Source organism: Pelecanus crispus, chromosome 4, assembly GCF_030463565.1.
Source record: "Pelecanus crispus isolate bPelCri1 chromosome 4, bPelCri1.pri, whole genome shotgun sequence".
NCBI lineage: Eukaryota > Metazoa > Chordata > Aves > Pelecaniformes > Pelecanidae > Pelecanus > Pelecanus crispus.
In genome coordinates, this window is record NC_134646.1 from 57,264,240 (window position 1) to 57,283,798 (window position 19,559).

Sequence of the window (19,559 nt, forward strand, 5' to 3'; positions counted from 1 at the left end):
TTCTTTCATAACGTACTATCTTATGAAAGCTCAGATGAAGAGAGTATGATTAGAAAACAGCAAGATCAGTCACACGCCCTTGCAGCAGGACCTGTTCTAGCACATTTCTTTCATAGTTTGAAACGTAGTGATTGCAACCGAGAGATGTATTGCACATTTTTCTAAACGAGTCAGATACAGGGGATTAGATTGATATGCAGATTCAAGAACAGAAAGAAGTGTAGTTTTAGCTTCCCAATTCTATTTGGGAATTCCCAATTCTATTATTACAGTAGTAGAAGCAGTATACAAACAGGTCATGGTCATAGTTTTTCTTAGTCATTCTGGTAAGATAATGCAAATGTCAACAAATACTTGCTACCAATTGTATTTGCATACAGTGTTTTCTGATATTAGGCATCATGATGTATGGATCCACCAACATTAAATTACACAAGCTACTCGGAAGAAGATAATATTCAAACTTTAGATTTTGTCAGTGTCTACATGGATGTTTCTAATGGGGTGAACATTTCTAAATCCTGTGAAAATCCATCCAAGTATGCTGACAGACTTTGAAGATTACACACAGAGATGACATATAGCCTGATCTGTTATGCAAGTCATGCTTTGGTGTCTGACTTTGTGAAAAATACCCTGATTCTAGGTTTTAGTTGTTAAAAAAAATAAGGGTTTTTAAAGCATTTTATGTTTATGAGTATCATTTCCTGCATCTCATGAATAAAATGCTCACATTACATGGACATTACACGGATTTGCAGAATCAGCCTGTGGAGAATGTTAGGTAATGTGGTGAGATAATGTTATGTTTTGTACAGGCTATGGAAAGGCAAACCTGTGGCTGGACGTGCCTCAGAGCTAGCATGAGAGCACGCTGCAAAGGAGTGAGGATACTCAGAGCCACTGTGCGATGTTGGTGCCAGGGCCAGCTGCTGTTGCAGGCTGGGAGAAGGGAGAGACAGGGACTAATGCTCTTTGCAGAAGAAAACTGCTGAAAGTGCAAGAAAGTCACTCCCATCACCCCAAAACCTAAATTATCCTGTCCTGCTGCAGAGTCACAAAGAGAACAAGTTCAGAAGATTTAAAATCCTTCCTAAGAGATATCTAAACTGTTACGTTTAATTAGACTTCCTTGGGCTTATAAAAACAAACACAGCACCTCTAGGTGAGAAGTAAATTAGTTCAACAATGGATGGTTAATTGTAACTAACAAAGTCAGGCTTTCTAATACCATCTGAGGTGAAATTGCAGTGCCTTTCAAATACCCTCTGTCCACAAAGATCAGTGAAGTGTTTCACTCTCAGAAACACGGTCCTAAAAACAAGGAAGGACCAGGATAAAGTGACAAGCTTGGTGATGGCAGCAGTTACCTGACTCCACAGAACAAGAAACCCTGGATAAGGACATATCTTGTATTTGCTGACACAGAGAAACAATAAAAATGAGTACGCTCAAGCTGTTGGCAAAAGCACATGGTGGAGAATGAGAGGGAGAAAAAAAACCCACTTCCTTCCTGCAACGTGTCCTATTCCTTTCAGTTACAGTATATTTAGGTATTACTGGAAAGACACACAGTACTAAATACTGACAGCACAAATGTGGTTTTCCAAGTTGAGAGGGTCATTTAAATAAACCATCTAAAATGTTTCTCACAAGCACAAAACTTCCTTTGGCCAACACTGAAGATGTGCTCATTGTTTAAAGGAAGCTCTGCGCATATACTGAAGGATCAGGAGTTAAATATAAAAGACACTGACAAGAGACACCGAGTAAACGCGTTTTACATTGCGTTACATATGTGTTACATAGTAGGTAGTTCACTGCCTAGGCCAAAAAAAAGCCCCGCTTCTATTTAGTCCCACTAAAAAGTGTAGTGCTAGCAAAGGAACAAGGCAAATTTTTTTTGGTTTATTACAGTTCATTTTAAGTAAAAATTACAATCAACTTTTCTCTCTTCTCAGAACCCTTGTCATGTTGGGCATGATTTTTTTTTTAATTCTTCTGCAGTGTGTTAAGCGTCTCATAACAATAACTATTCAGAGGTACTTCACTCTTCCCTTTGTAAAAATATTGCAGTGTCTAATATCTTGTTTAAAAAAACAGTCTGTAAAAGTCACAGCTTTTTCTCCAATATTATGAACATCAACCATCTGCATATTGTTCTAATTAAACTCATTTAAGAATAAAATGTGGAATAACAGCAGGTGGAAATACTGTTTCAGTAAGTAAAAAATGCACACACTTCAAACACATAGTTACTGCATATCTCCCAGTGAAGAAACACACTAGTCCCTATTTTGAAAAACCTAAGCCAACCTTTTTATTGGAATAGCAGCAGCAGGACTACAAAGTGCAGTACATATCAACAGATTACCTACACTACCACATTATTTCATTTTGCCTCAGTCATCAAAAGTGTGGAAGTCAGCTGAAACTCCTTGCTCACGGTTGTTCCAATGAGCTCCTAGGAGAGGAAAAGGGTCACATCTGGACCCTAAAGAAAATGTGGATAGATACATTCAACGCTGAAACAGCACAATATAGGATACCTTCAAAAAGTTGAAGTTATTGCCAAAGCAAGTTCCCACTGTTGCTTTGCTGCGTACAAAGCAGGTATCTGCCCCAGGTAGACACCGGTTTATCAAAATGCATGTGTCTTCCCTCTCTCACAGTGATGATAACTCATTAAAGAAGAGTCACCCAGCTATTACACAGACATTCACAGTGTTATGCAGCATGGGAGTTACTCATCCTTAAACAATGTAGTCTTTTTGGCTGCCAATTCAGTTTCAAGCAACAAACCTTTCTTGTTGGTCCCAATGATACATTATTTTCTCACTCTAGTTTGTCTGTTTAAAATATTTAGGAGTGCTCATATGGAAGTGATGAATATGCTCATAATTATGTCCATCTTTATAAGATCCAAACCTAAGAAAAATATTCAACAAAGCAAAACCATTACAACATGATTTAACCCATGCAATTAAATCATACACGTACTACAGCATAATTAACACTTAGTCTGAACGTTCTAGATAGTTTCTTTCAGAAACAGGCCACAACCCAACTTACATATAAATCATAATCTATGTACACTATCTAACTAGAGGTCTTTGAGTATAATGGAGACATTTAATTACACTGATTGGATTAATGCCATAGGCACTCTATAAATGGAACTCCAGCTGACAAAGGTGAGAGGTGCTTTTACCTAGTTAAATCCCATGCTCTTCGAGTTTTTTCTACCGACTTCAATGGAGATATAATTTAACCCCCCATAATATCCAAATACTCAACCCTATATGTTAATACTGCACATCTTACTTTTGAAAATTATGGTGAAAATTGTAATTCTTCATGCCATATTTAAATCTGAAAGTTTTGACTACTGACTATTACGGTAGGTAGATTTGCAAAAGTAAAATGTGGTACTTGTTCAAAATATCCATGCTAAATAGCATTTAAAAGCAGTGACATTGTACTTCAAAAGAACTACAGTTAATTAAGTTAAACTTATTCCTAAAGGGTATAATTTTTTTCTGCTTATAGGCAGACATAAAAGAAATTAAGACAAAAAAAGATATTCTGTGCTGAAATCAACTGAGAAAAATCTGAATGTGAATGCTAACTTTAGGCAAGTTTCATCATGTGGAAAAGACTGGGCAAACTCCTGCTTAGACAGGAAGCCAGTGACTGAGTGGTAAATAAAAAGCAAGCAAGCTCAACTGTTAGGTGTATATAAGAAATTAACATATCTGTATTATGCACGTTAGAAGTAGTAAATGCAGCATTGCTGGAAATTGCCTCTCTGTTGCAACACCTACTTCATGACTCTTCCACTCATATTCAATGTAGAATAAATACCTTTCTCCCTATTTCTCTTCCTTATGCAATGCCAGTGGAAAAATGACAGCATTCTAGAAATAAATAACTTTTTATATAAAAACCTAGCCCTTTTTTCTTCTTGACATATGTAACATACTACCTCAGGCATTCTCCTTAATTTTTGCTCCAGTTATACAGCATGTTTTAAAATGCTTATGCAAGCAGTATTTGACATATATATTGTATTTTGTGTTCTAAGTAACAGTACATTAAGACCCCAATCCTCAAAAGTGCTGAGAAACATGGGAGATCTCTCATCATCTAGAAAATGACTCACCACATCACTTGGCAAATATCCCTATCAAACAATCTCAGAAATTAATCACCTGGGTGAAATAAGCATTACCTTCAATTTATGCTACCACACAGCAGACTGATTTTCCCAAGGCACATGCCAAGTCAGTATAAAAACCAGAATTACAAATCAGAAGTTCTTGCCTCCTAATCTTCTGCTCAGTTTGGTACTGACCAGTGCCTCCCACTTCAAGAACAATTTTGTTCCTAGACTTCTCTTTTACCAGATGTCATGTGCATCATCCCCTTAATTTCTTATGAGATACACTGACCTGGGGTTGAAATGGATGTCCTCAGGAACTTGGCTGGGATCAGTGACAATTGTGTCATTGACAACATAGCTATCCAAGTGATCTGGGATCCTAAATTTGGCCATTTGGACTTCTGAGTCACTTAAACCAGCATGAGATATGCGGGCATAGCCCAACCTATCAGAATCAAGAAGAGTGAGTTTGAAGAAATAACTCAAGGCAATTTCACCACATTCTTAATTCATGTCTCTTTTTTCCAAGAGTTATTATTTAACCTATCAACATAACTTTCCATTTCTGTGAATCTCACCTTCAAAAAACTTAAAGCACTCTATAAACACGAGCATCGTAACATAATGTCACAAGCAGAAAAACTGAGAAAGCCTAAGTGTTCGATAACAAAAATAAGTTCTAGATCTAGAAACTTATTTTTAAAATTACAATTTTAGAATATGCATAAACTCACCAACCTTTTTCACTGAAGAGATTTTGAAATTCAAGGAAGGAACTCAAGCATCAATGGAATGAGTAATGAGAAAAATTAGATTGCAAATGGGGGGTTGTTAGGTTTTTTTGTTGCTTTTTTTTTTTTTTACTCAATACTGTTACTCCAGGCAGCTATCTAGTTTACTGGTTTTATTCCCGTGAAATAAATAAATATTAATAAACTGAAATAAATTTGCAGTTTATTCAGAATAAGCTGAATTCCATTCTGGTACATACATCAGCAAGAGAATGATTTACAAGCAACTTGGTATTAAAAGATACGGAGCGCATACGTCCCAGCAGAGGAAAGTGCTTCAATATGGGCTTACACAGTTCAAGTTTCCACTAAATCAAGCACAAAGCTTGGCTGGATTAGATCAGCATTTTGCTTCAGCGAACCCTACAATCATAGTTCAAAATTTGTATCTTCTGTGTTACATACAAATTAGGGCTTAGCCTTCACATTTTAGAATGAAGCTGCAAAGCCAGAGCTTTGGAAAAAAGTTTTATGTTACCACAGCAGATTAGATCTAAAGGCTTTTGACATAGAAGGATGAAACCTGTAATACTGTCTTTGTAAATTATATTCAGAAATACACCAATTCATCCTGAGATCAATGTTTCACATTACTTCATGATATATCTGTATCTGTCCATACATAACTCTTCAGGGATATAAGACTCTTCCACAATTACCTACAGAAGGGTGTAAAACTGTCATAAAGATATTTAAAACCAATGAATAAATGATACACTTTAACATACCTTATTACTCCACGATACATAATATAGCTACACCATCTGTCACGATCTGTACTGTCAATATCCTATGAGTGAAATGAAAAAATAAAGTCAAACAAATAAAGCAAGGTTTCCTTATACATGGGCTTTAAATCAGGAACAGAGCCAACATGTAAACCTGCTGCAGAAAAATGTTTTGCCTAAAACATTGTAATAAAGTAGAAAGGAAAAAACCCACTGTTAGATACAGACATATCAGACAACTTTTGACATCTCCTGACAGAAAACCAAACTGCAGAACACGCTTTTAAAACAAAAGAATCACAGAATTAGAGGTTGGAAAGGATGTCTGGAGGTTCCCTGGTTAGGAAACCCCATGCTCAAAGTAACCTCAAGCAGGTTGCTCAGGGCCTTATGCAGCCAACTTTTGAATATCTCCAAGCATGGAGATTTCACAACTTTTCTGGGCCCCTGTTCTAATGCTTGACAACCCTAACTGTGATTTTTTATTTATTTTTCTTCTAACTGGTATCTCCATGTGGCAACTGCTGTCCACTGCCTCTTGTCCTTTCACTGTGTAACTCCACTTTCTCTATAACATGTCAGGTAGCCCAAGACTGTATTTGAAAATGTGCATGTATTTTCTTATATGTCTAAATTACCAATTTGAAATATTAAGCCGAATGTTTCATATATATATATATCACCTCTAACTGCTAAAAGAAGCAGTATTTTTACATCACCTGGACATTTCCATTTTCTATTAATTCAGTATAATCTCTGGATCCAGGAGCTGAAGTGATGTATCCTAGAAATACAACTTGCTTAGAGCTAGTCTTCAGAAGGTTTGAAACAGCTATAGCCTGGAGTTTTCTGTCCAAGTCCTCTCTGAAAGAAATGGAAAAGACTTTAGCATATATACATTTTAGCTCAGCATCTTTGTGCTATAACACAGTAAACCACAAACGAATCTGACACCTTTTTTATTGCTCAGTGTTAGAGTACGAAAGTTTACAGAAAGCTCACTGATTCAAAATGATCACTATGTTCAATAAAAGCCACATGGTCGTGGTAGATGTAATTAGGGTTCTCTTTCTAACCATTATAGGAACAAGTTTTTCTATTACTGTTTTGTTTTTAATACTGATCTCATCACTTGGAAATGTGAATGTTAGTGCTTTGCTTATCTGAGGCTTTGTCTCTGCCTGCACTTGAAATTTAATTGTGCTAGCACAGAGTGGTGCATAACAAAGAGCTCGCATGCTAACAAACATTTATGATGGACAGATCATGGTAAATATAGTCTTAAAGTTTGGGTCACGTAATTTATGAAATATAACTTAAGAGCTACGTCATCCTGTTAACACTACTTAATGACATTTGGCAGGTATTCTGCCTCTCTTTAACAAGACTTACACAACAGTTCCAACATGACCAAGAGTGATAGCATAAGCGGAGCCTGGTAAAGTACTGTGTTGGATCACATTCCCTGTCCTTGGATTTGTCACAACATAATGTAAAGGCAGTTCTCTTTCTATGATTCTTCATGTAAATAACCTTAAACAGTCGTGCAAAGCATGTTCTCTTCTATATTTTGGTAGACTAGGCTAAATACCACTGAGACGGAGTTGATTTTGGAATCTGTAACCCCAAAAGAAGACAAGAATTTAAATGCTGCTGCGCTTTCTAAATACCAGTACTTCTGACTGAAGCAAATGCATTAGGGAGAAAGAGCACACAGACAGGAGACAAAAAAACCCAACCATTTAAATAAAAGCCTAACCTAGGCATATGTGAAGTTGCCTGCTCAGCTAGCTGCTCTGTCCAGAATTACACCTCTCCAGAAGATAGGCTTTTTTTAAATGACACAGGTATTGTTATATTCCTACATTTTAAAAACGGTCTTTAAAAAAATCCCTAATTATCCAGTATTCCATAGTTTATGTCATCCTAAGGAGCAGAGGAAAAAAAATGAAAAACAAGCAGCTGTGTGTGCCATTTAATTACAAATTCATTCACCTCAAAACACAATCTAATTTGCACTTGTTTCCCATGTGTCTCCTCCTAGTTTCTCCTTCATCTTTATCTCCTCTCTCTGTGAGGGGGGAATACAGTGCTATTTTCTACTTTGACAAACTTTCTCAGAGAGGCAAGTCTAATCATCTGTGTGAGGCAGAGAATGAAATTCCTTCTAGAGTTCAGGTTGGGAGTGGTTTCTAACAACTATGTGTTTAGTAAAAGGGCAATCTATAAACAATTTGCATGCTTGGAGCACAGCTTCTGCACAGGGGAAGGAAATGGGGAAGCTCAGTATGGGATAATGAGAATTCCTACTGCTTTCTAAGCAGCTTCTTTGTGTATTATATTCTGCACCCCATCCATAAATTTGCCTCTCCATGAATTATAACAAATATAAAAAAGTCATCCAAATCTTACTACATAGCCACAAACATAGTAGATATTGCAGCAAATAAAACAGAAAATAACAGCTACGTGGAGCATCAGAAAACTATCCCTTATTAATATTCATTACACACAAGTAATCAAGACATGGTTTTAAAGAAAGAACTGAAATCTTTTCCATCACATATTTGAGTTTGGGATAATACTTTCTTTCAGAATCCAGAGATTAGGTTTCATATTTCCAGTTTCCTATAGTCAGAAGAACACTGAATGGGTATTTTTGTTGCTGTTTCAACACTGTCACAGAATCATGGAATCGTTCAGGTTGGAAAAGACCTTTAAGATCATCAAGTCCAACCGTTAACCTAGCACTGCCAAGTCCATCACTAAACCATGTCTGTAAGCACCACATCTACGTGTCTGTTAAATACCTCCAGGGATGGGGACTCAACCACTTCCCTGGGCAGCCTGTTCTAGTGCTTGACAACCCTTTCAGGAAGAAATTTTTCCTAATATCCAATCTAAACATCCCCTGGTGCAACTTGAAGCTGTTTCCTCTTGTCCTATCACTTGCTACTTGGGAGAAGAGACCAACACCCACCTCGCTACAACCTCCTTTCAGGGAGTTGTAGAGAGCGATAAGGTCTCCCCTCAGCCTCCTCTTCTCCAGGCTAAACAATCCCAGTTCTCTCAGCCACTCCTAAGACTTGTTCTCCAGACCCCTCACCAGCTTTGTTGCTCCTCTGTCCTTTCTTGGAGGTTTCAGAATTGTTACTTTTTATTTTAATAAACATCAATTGTCCATTAATGCTATCTATCTGTAACTGTAACTATCTGCACTCATTGTGGAATATAACAGATCTATTCCACATGCAGAAAGTCAGAAGGATGCTATCCTGCACTGAGATGTATCTGTAGCCCTATTACTTGTGGTTTTGCAGAACTGCATCTTTATATCTTTACTAAGTCAGATATCAGGCTCAGCTGCATTTTGCTTGACACATTTGTCCCTTTTAAAAAATGCTTCAAAACCTTAAACCAGTAGCCATGTCATAGTATTTCCTCCAATGTGCCTTGTTAGAACCAGTATTACAGCAGCAGATTTTAAAGGGTACAAAAGAAATCCCAGAAGTTCACAAATTACAATTATGTTACCCGACTTTGCACAACGTATGTAACAACAAATAAAATACACACTCTTCATTTCCAAAGTGGGCAACAACAAAATCAACCAGTTTCCCTGTGAAGTTGACAGTCATGGAGATGGCAGGTGCAATCTCTCCTTCTGGAGACGGAAGGAGGTGATGGGTAGATTTTACAATTGGATACCTTGATAGCGCCATAATCCTACACGAGAAGAGGGAAACAGTTATATTTTGTAGTTCACAAGCATCACAATTGTGAACTAAGCAGATAAATGTGAGCAGAAGACTAATGGTCACTGAACTCAAACCATCAGACCAGAACACAAACCATCTCTACTGGATTTTTCTGAATTTAGAAGGTTTTCCTCTAAAACATTACTTAAGTACATGTCTAAAAATATATTATCAAATTCATTCCTAGACTAGGAAATACCATTCCGTATATATGAATTCTTATGCCGAGCCTTTCAAAATCTGCATCCTCAGACAAAACAGGATTTTATACTACCAGTAATTAAAATGTATTTTATTAGAAGCAGAAGCGGGTAAAAACACATCTTTAAAGCAGAAGATTTCTCATTCTTTCAGCGTCTGTTTGGAATCAACCTTAAAACCATTTTGCATCAGGTTTTTCAAAATATTTCATGAAGCAAATTTCAGAGAATGAATTTTCTGCCCCATTCTGCATCACTTAAAGACACAGGCTCTCAAAGAGGAAAATACTAAATTCCCCTCACATACGGCAAAAAATTAAATAGCCATTGCAACATCACTGGGAAGTTACATCTGCCACAGAAATCTGCATATTTCCCTGAAAAAAAAGCCACATCATAAGCCACTATTTTCCAGAGGGCAAACATATTCAAAGATATGCAACTGGTAGCTGGTCAAGCATTAAAGTAAAATCAGAAACAAACAAAAAAAAATGGTCAAATAGACATGCGCCTTCCTATGCCCATTTCCCGCTATACAGCCCAAGCTGGATTTTATGAATTCAAAATTTCTAATAACTCTAGGAGCACTTACATTTTCCAGCTGCTATCACATTTAAGTCTGAAATCTAAAGATCTCATATCGCAAAAAAAAAAAAAAAAAAAAAAAGACAAAAGCAAATCAGATACAGTACTTAGAATGCCAGGCTTCCAAATCTGTACATTAAGGGGCAGGATGCCATTCTCTGCATCACCAAAGCCAAAGTAGCTTACAGGGGCAGGCACCAAAACCTGATCATTTTTAACAATGAGAAACTTCATCTGCATTGCGTTGTAATGCTAAGCAATCAAAGCGTGTTCTTAAAGACAAGCTCCAACAAGTGACTATGGTGATTATTACTCCAATTATTCTTTGCCCATGTTCTAGTGGAGTTAGTGTTGGGTAGTGTATTTACATTTATTTACTGTCACTGTGCATGTAAAGATGACTCACCCCCAAGTGTGATCTCTTGTGCTTGGACCAAAATCTGTATAAAATCCTAGCCTTTCTCCTAGCCACATTGTTGGATCATTGTTCCCAATGAATGGTTTAGAGGCATCACTCTCTATAATAGTGATAAAATCCGCACCTAAAATGGGGAAGAAAAAAGAAAATATTTCCAAATTTATAACTGTGACCTATAAATGTGATTTATAAATGACTACATAACTTCGTCATTTCCCTTTTGATTACACAGGGATGAACACAAGCCCTTCAGGAGTCAATCAGTGCAAATCTTACGCTGGCAACAAAGTCATGCCCAAACTTCCAGTCACTGCAGGCTACATGGCCTTTGATGGAGAGATACTTAGTGTCTGGATGCCATAGTTCCTCCCTGGCGCATAACCAGACACGCGTGAGACTGCACAGTACAGCTGTCCTGCACATACCTAGCGTGGAGCATTTCAAAAGCATTAGACATAATGTGCAGACACAGATTAAGAGCACAGTAGCGAGTCTACTGTTTTCAACTTGATGAACAAGCGCTACACAGCACATCTGCACCTACCTTCATCTACCAAATCTTATTCTGCTCTGAAGGGTCCTGTGCAAGAGGGAGCAGGTTGCTGCTGCCAAAACAATTAATCAGCCCATAGCAACCTAACGTCAGCCCCCAGGCATGGTAACAAAAGCATTCCCAGCTCTAGTGAATTCTTGAGCATCCGCAGCCACCTCACCTTCTCAGGGCATTGTGGTCCCTCCCTGTTTACATGCCGAAGTGTGGTTTTGTCAGGGGAACATGACAGGTTCCCCTATATTTTAGCTGCAGGATACACAAAGAGCTATGCGGTCCCTCAAGGAACTGGCAGCTAAGAATGACCTGCCCGTGCCTGAAGGAAGGTGGGAGCCTGCAAGCTGGCCCCAGGCTGGCTGAACCATCCAGGCTCAGCTTGAGCAGCAGGTTGGTGCGGCTGCAGCAGCAGCAAATGCTCCCTTCTTGCTGTGATTATGCCCCCCTTGGAGTGCTCTCCTGCTCTAGAAGGCAGACTGAGTCACCACTTCATCCGCAGGCCTTCTATAAGGAATTAAGACCACTCCATCCAGCACCACTCTTGCCACATAAGATTTTTTTGCTTTTGAAATGTCTTATTTAGCACTACGAAAGCAATGTCAGCAGGGAACATGGTAGCTCAGATTACTTTTAAGTGGATTCCCAGATTTTTGCTTCTACATCGTTAGCATACGTGCTGGCCACAGAAACAATGACTTGGTTGGTGTTGGTTCCCTTCAGGGCAGACAGGAATTCCAGTCACAAAAGCCATTACATGTTGCATCTTTACTCTTCCAACAGAGAGAAGATGAGCCCAAGGCATGCACACCACTACACCTTTAAAGATAACCCCTACGCTGAAGAAGTTAGCCACTCTTTTCTCTGTGGCTCTCGAAATCAGCTACTCTTCTTTAGCAAACAAATTGTTTAACAATATCCAGCTTAACTCTGAACGCATTAATGCATTTCCTGAAAATGTTAATGTGGTATTTTATATAACAATATACATGTAACATAAAACTCCGGAATACTGTTTCTAGCAATCAGGAATTAAGATTTATTAATTTATATTTTGGAATTTGCTGCTTTTTTGACTTACCAATTGCTTCTTTTAGAAGTGATACTTCATTACCACAAAGAAATGCTCAATGGACATAACCAGGTAAATAACTTTTTCTAATATTCATGAATTTAAACCATAGGTACCAGAAATAAATGCAGTCATTACTGTTAATAAATAAATATGCAAAGATTAAATAAATACTCAGGCATAAGCCATGAGCTATGGAATTACATATGTACAAGAATGCCCCAAGTTTCAATTCATCAAATGTCCCAGCTGTTTTCTCATATCACTAGACAGCCTACAGAGCTCAGCGCTCTGAACCTTTGGTCACGGGACAACAGAGCGAATGATGCGCAAATCAGGCTGTTCCCTCTTCACTAACTCCTGAGCATCTCTGCCACAAAAATCAAGGCTTGCACAGCAGCACCTGCGTCAGTGCCTTCCCACTGCTTGGGTCTGTGAAGCCTGAGCTGCTCAGGAAAGCTACGTGGTGCGTTCACACCATAGAAGGGGAGGAGAACAAAGGCTGGAATGATAGTACGGATGTTCCCAACCTCCTGAGCTGCTTTAAATCTTAAGGTGGCTGCTCCCAGTCTTCCCTGTCTCATGGGTATTGCAGGAAACAAGTAACACCTATAAGCACCACTGGTCAATTCCTTTCAATGCACCCTGCAGCAGCACTAATCTTTGGTCCAAATTCTTCATTTTCTGTAGCTAATTTTTCAACCAAAACCCTGTCTGTGAGCAACAGGTTAGAGACCCTTCTTTACAGTAAAATCATGACAACTCAACCAAGACACAATCACTATTTCTCTTTTATAGATTGCTCTGGCTCAGTGATGGAAACAGACTTGTCTGTTTCTCCTCTGTACACCTTGTTTAGGGCATTTTAATTTCAGGCTCTTTAGGAATTATATAATGCTTCACATCTAAAAAAACACAGAGAAGTTATAAAACATTAAATTTGATCTAAGAGGATATTTATCATTATTTCATTTATGCAAAGAATTTCTCTACAGACAAGTAACTCCTCAGCAATATGAGAAAAAATCCAAATAATACACAAAGTGTTTCCTCCAGCCAGAAACCTCTTTAAAATATATTAAAAAAATTATCACCTCTGCAAATGGATTTTTAACAGGATTGATTGTATTGGAACAGCTCACAAATTCAGGAGAAAGCCACTGGACACAGGTCCTTGTGTTAATGCAAGAATGGACAGTTACCCAGTAGGTGTTCTTGCTTCTGTCTCTCCAGATGAACCCTCTCAAATATAAATGAAGTGGAAAAAAAAGTTACCTGTCTGATTAAGCAAATTAGCTGATCCTTCCAAATTAGACCATCCTTCATTGTCATACGCAAATCTAAAAGGCCAGATCATAGCAGAGAAGTCTCTTTTTGGAACCTAAAAAAAAAAAAAAAGAAAAGGAAAAAAAGTAAAGTACAATTTGACTTTCATGTATTATACCTTTGCAGTCAACAACATCAGATACATGGTGCCATACAAGACATGCAAGAAGAGATGCTTTAACCAACATATTTTCCTAAGAAAGCTGTCAGGATTACAAAAGACTTTAGGTATTTTTGAGAAAAATCTGCTATTAACAAGAGAAGAAAAGTCATCATAGTTAAAACGAATTTGTACAAGTAACAGTAAATAAATGAACATGAAAGAGACTACTAATTTTTTCATCTTTCTAAGAGGAACTATCCACTTTTTTCCACATTCTAAGGTGCTACAAACCTGGATGAGTTCTAAAAAGAAAGCCAACTGTGTATGTCTGTGCGCATGTGTGAACACACGCATGTGTGCGCGCACACACACACAATTTCTACTTAGCTCTCATCACCTTTTCGGCATCTTTCCCTGCATTTGTCATCAGTGATTTCTCTAACAAAAAACATAACCAACAGGAATACGTGTCCAGAGCAAGTTTCAAAGGACTATTTCTAAACTGCCACCAAAAGAAAAAAGTCTAATTCATAATTGCAAACACCTGCATCAAAAATTCCATTTCATATTAGTAATCAATTCCATAGAATGGAAACATGTTAATTTATATGTGATCAAACCAGCTCTAATTTTGAATTAAAATTACTAAATATGCAAGCAACACACTCAGACAACTTTTAAGTAATCAAAATGCTAAAGTTAAGCATCTTTGCATCAATACTATCATTGCAATACCTAATTTTTTGCCAGATAGAAAACTGGAATCTTCCAATTTTTATCCAATTTCCATAACTAGTCTAAGTCAACCAACGTTTCAGAGAGGTTCAATTCAGAGTTATGCATATAAATATAGAAGCATAGAATTCCTTCAGCTGGAAGGAACCTCAGGAGGTTATCTATTCAAACTTTCCTGATAAAAGATCAGGCTGCTAACAGCATTGTCCAGTCAAGTTTTGAATACAATTAAAATAAACTCATTTATAAAAGTAACACACAAATTGAATGTATGAGGCAAGCATATCTCAGTTTTTCAAAGTATTTTCTTCTTCGTAGCAGCGCTGTAAACCTCCAAAGACCCAGACGTTTCACACATTCAGCATGAATTTACAAATTAAACCTTTTTTGCATCTTCATTTCTGCATTATTGTTGCTGAATACTTGGATACTGGTACAAAGAATTCTTCAGCACCAACCAACACACCTAAGATCACACATGCATTTTGCTGTATATTTGAAAGCTACCCTTTTCACAAACACACTACTCACCCCTTGTCCCAACTTCTTCTGGTAAGTTTTATAACGTAGACCCAGTCCTAGCAAACCAACACCAACAAACAGCCACAATACTTGAAACAGAGAAACACAGGAAAATTGTTTTTAAAGCAAGAGAAAATAATGTTGTTATTGCAGTTAAACAGAACTGGGTACACTGTCATTCTAAGGTGTGCTATTCATAGAATGGGGAACTTATACATTTAAATTTCTACATATGCCAGTGATAACACAATTCCAAAGTAGTGTACTTAAAGAGTATCTATATGTGTGCAGAATATCTGTATGTGCGTAGATACACTTATGTTCTCCAAAATGCAATGGGCTGAGCAGATACAATATACCAAAACTCCTTGGAATATTTATGTAAAATGATACCTATTGAATAATTCATTATAGGAGATGAGCAAGAGCACCATGTAAACCTTACAGTGTTTTCCTTTCTGTGTTCCAGGTATGCATTTGTAGTATACAATTTTTATTTTGTATTAATACAATGTGTGGAAGAAAACTTAGTTTACTTCTCTAGCCTTTAGATGACAGATGTAATCCCTGTCAGACCTCCAGAGCAGTCCTTTGTTTGATGCATTCTTGGAAAGGCACTGTGGCTTCACAGAATGCGAATTCAGAGATTTCCCATTGCTCCTGTAGCCTTCCAAATAACCGCAGTGGACAGACACTTAAGAGCTCTCAGAGTTTGGCACACTGTAATTTGATGATCAAACCCCTCTGCAGTTATTTCATTTACACGGTAGGATACAGTATCTGCAATGATTTCAATAACTCCAGTTTATTCTTTCATCAAATCTTGAAACAAATACGTAATTATTTTTATGCAAGTTTTCTGGAACAATTTTGTGTAAAATTTAAGTAAATTTTACCATGGATGATGGTAAATAAAGGACATGCTGTTTACATTAGTAAATGTCAAGCAATTTCATACTCTTCTAGATGCAAAGGTGCTTAAAGGGGAAACACCCCTTTAACAGAGAAACAATACAAGTCTGGACATGATAAATACTGTGAAATATTTACTCACTTTTCTGAAATGTTTTTGAGTAGCAATATTTAGAACACTTGCATTGGTGCTCATGTTGCCTTTAACATGCAAACTCTCAGGGGCCACATTCTTCTGGCCCCTGAGTATATAGGGTAAAGACCTTCATAAAGATTTCAGACAGCCCTGAAAAGAAGTGAAGCACCATTGTCTCTGCTTTTCATATGAGGCAAAATGAGGTATGGAAATAAGTGAATTGACCCAAAGTCACAGAGGAAGAAAAGATGCAGGAATTTGAACCTTCAGCATTCTGACTTCTGCAGGGTTAGCATACCCCAACGCCTAGCAATTTTTTCCTTTACCAAACTTCACAATATTGACAGACTTTTTCCTTAGAAAAAGGAAGCGAACAATGAAAACACATCTGAAGCCAAAATGATTGTACAGAAATACTTGAAAACATCATTTGGATGGATTGCAGAGGTTTATAAGTCAAAAAGCAGTCAAACCTCAAACATTTCAGTTTTTCTTCAAAACCTAAGGGAAAAAGCAGGCCTCATACATATAGTGTGGAAAGCTGGGATCCCTAGGCATAGTTCACAGGCAGGAGATGACAAAGGTTTCCTGAGGATAGGCCTGGTGTGAACCAGGCTTTGTAAGACTGTGTCCTCACGGAGGAGTGTCACATTATACAGCAGCTCCTGCACCAGCTGAGTCCCATCCCAGTGCCAGCCAGCTCACACAGCCCTATAAAAGGTGTCAAACCAAACTGCTTCAAAATCAACATACTGAATGGGCTGAGAAATCATTCATATCTTTTGTATGCACCTGTAATAAATCCCAAGACCCAGAGAGGCCTCCTCCTCAACTGCCAAAATGAAATCACAAATGATGCAAAATCCATTTTTACATCTTCTTTTTTCCCTAGTTCATTTTTTTTGGTCTCCATTTAAAACACTCCATGAAGAATAGCCTCTCTCTCAACCGAATCATAGGGAACCAACTCCTCAGTTAGTATATGCCATCATTAAAACTGGAACTAGGGCAATACCAACTACAAGTCTGGCTCTAAGACTAGCACCAAAAAAACATTTCTGAAACATCTGCGCAAAACACTCCACTGTGTTACTTTTTCCCCTCAGACAGTATTCCTAGAGTCATGGAAGAAAGGAAGTAAAATTATACTTACGTAGTTTAATATAGTTTTTACTCTTTTTGAATAGCAGCTTTTGGTTGCTTTTCACTTCAAAGATAGAGCTAAGGTCTTTCTTGGGTCTTGTTAGAAAGACAACACCAACACATAACATTATAAACCCTGTAAAAATATAAGTCATTAGTTTTTTCATAAAGCTTTAATATATTATATATGCACCATTTATTAACTCCCAGCTGTTGTGTTACATTCAACCTTATGGCTCCAACAACAAAGACAGTTCAAAGCACAAACGCAGATAAATGCCATACCCAATGTAGTAATGCAGGCAATATGAGATTTATTGATAGAGAAGATCCTACTTATCACTGTCACAGTATTTACCTCAACTACGCCTGCAGCACTTCAAAGTTTTTTAATTTACACTGTTGTAATTGTCATAAGCATTGCTTCCAACAAAATGAGCTAGTAACATTAAACATCCCACTAATGATAAACATTTCAAAAAAGTATTTCAAAATAATAGTATTGCAGTAAGAAGTCAAAGCTAAAAGATTATTTAAAATGCCACCGAACATCTGTTTCACACAAAAATAATGAAGTTCAAAATTAAATTGTTTGGGTGTTTTGGTTTTTTTTCCAAATAAGCTGCTGCTAAGATTTAACACACCTGAAACAGCCTTATCAAGCCTGCTTTGTGCTGATGACTGAAGAGCAGACCTAATAGTAAAAGTATCTAGCCTAAAGGCCCCTTCACATTATGAACTCTACTCTACTCTGGACTATGGTGAGCTCCAAAATACAGTCCACCTTTGGGTCCTTCAGGCTGAGCACAAGGCGGGTAATGACACTAATGCAACTTACAGCTGTTCTTGCTCTTCCCTTGCAACCCAGCAGCCTAAGGATCATGACATTATCAGATAACTTTGCGGCCCCCAGCATCAGGCTGCATTAGGTACTAACCGAGCAATCATCAGAACCTGTCTCATTATTCACTATGGAAATGCAGAGATATTTTAACTCTGCTGGTAATGCTGGGTCCCACTACTGCACTTTTTATCAGATTTCTTCTATTAGTGAAATATTTGTTTAAAGACATGTTTTCCCTTCCACCATTCACGTACCAATTGGGAGAACAATAAAAACAAAAATATTTTAATCCTTTGATCTGGGGCAAAGTACAGAATCTTTCAGCAGACCTCCCCACATTTGTGTATCCTAACACCAACTTCCACAGAACCTCAAGCACACTTAGCCAGCGCTCTCAAGCAAAGATTGATTTGCAGTAGAGTTTCAGGGTATTACGTCAAAAAGGCTAGCATGCGGTAGACAAATTATGCTGAAATGCTTCCAGGCCCCTATGGATGGCTACAACTCTCAGCTAAGTCCAGTGCTTTCAAAGTTTACCGGAATTAACCCAGACAAGAGCAATGAAGTTACACTTACATGTTACCAAACCTTAAAATAACAGACATCTACAATCAACAATGTATTTTTTCATTGAGCTGTTATCTTTGCAAATGAACTGCTCTGTCACCAAGATACAAGTAACACATTTTTATATAGGAACTACAAAAGCAATTGCTCAATGGTTTGTTCTGAAACAGCGTAAGCAGACTGCAGCAGGTTGGGAGGCTGGTTTAACATGGCAGCATCTTGTATTCTTGCACTCCAGAGCCAACAGAAGCAGCTGTGCTTTTTAAGAATAAACAGCTACGCACACCTACAGATACATTTTGAAAGCTAGTAAGCAACTTCAGTGCACTAACTGTTGCAATGCACTGTGATGGTATCTTTTCAATAGGTAGTTCAGACTAATAGTACAAGCTCTTTTCCCATCCCTTATGAGCTAAAGCATCCAACTACCTGTGAAGAAAACATGGGAGCATAATGAATTGGATAAGAGCTCTGCTGGAGAAGGTGTATGTCCTTAATATCTTTGTGGCATAGTTAGTTAACTTATAGAAGTATTGTTTTATTTCAGAGTTACAGCTGCAGATGAAACAACCATTACTCAGTATTTTTTTATTGCCCTTGTTACATTAGTTGTAGTGAAAGTCTGCAAACCAGGAAGCTGGTTCTAGTGCAACGAAGAAGGGGGCACACACAAAACCTTTCCCAAAGGGAGACCGATTCAAAGCCATTAAAGTTGACAGAAGACCAGGGATCTGACCCCTCAGCATTATGTTACATCACAGTGAAGCAGCACAGAAGTTTTGAATATAATGGTCTTACTTTCATTTGTCACTTTTCCTGGTGCAGTTCCCTACCCAAACCGCAGCAAGAGAAAGGCAGGGTATTGGACAGGAGGAGAAAGCAAGAAATAGCACTTGCACCTGAAAGAAACCAGAAGAAAACAAGCAGTTTGCCAGAAAGCCAAGCTGTAAGGGAAGAAGTGCAGCAACAAATGCACAATCTCATGGTATAATTTGCAAATCTTTGATAAGCAA

General features: G+C 37.8%; 1 protein-coding gene across 1 annotated transcript in view; it reads right to left on the minus strand.

The window, feature by feature from the left end:
* Positions 1-2,840: 2,840 nt before the first annotated feature.
* Positions 2,841-19,559, minus strand: part of CWH43 (cell wall biogenesis 43 C-terminal homolog) — a 30,948-nt gene continuing 14,229 nt past the window's right edge. Inside the window, exons 8-16 of the mRNA XM_075709575.1 lie at positions 17,146-17,271; positions 14,954-15,033; positions 13,534-13,639; positions 10,631-10,766; positions 9,258-9,407; positions 6,401-6,545; positions 5,682-5,743; positions 4,452-4,607; positions 2,841-2,928 (exon numbers count right to left, since the gene is read on the minus strand). Of these exons, the coding sequence (XP_075565690.1) occupies positions 2,841-2,928; positions 4,452-4,607; positions 5,682-5,743; positions 6,401-6,545; positions 9,258-9,407; positions 10,631-10,766; positions 13,534-13,639; positions 14,954-15,033; positions 17,146-17,271 (1,049 nt within the window). The remainder of the gene's footprint in view (positions 2,929-4,451; positions 4,608-5,681; positions 5,744-6,400; positions 6,546-9,257; positions 9,408-10,630; positions 10,767-13,533; positions 13,640-14,953; positions 15,034-17,145; positions 17,272-19,559) is intronic.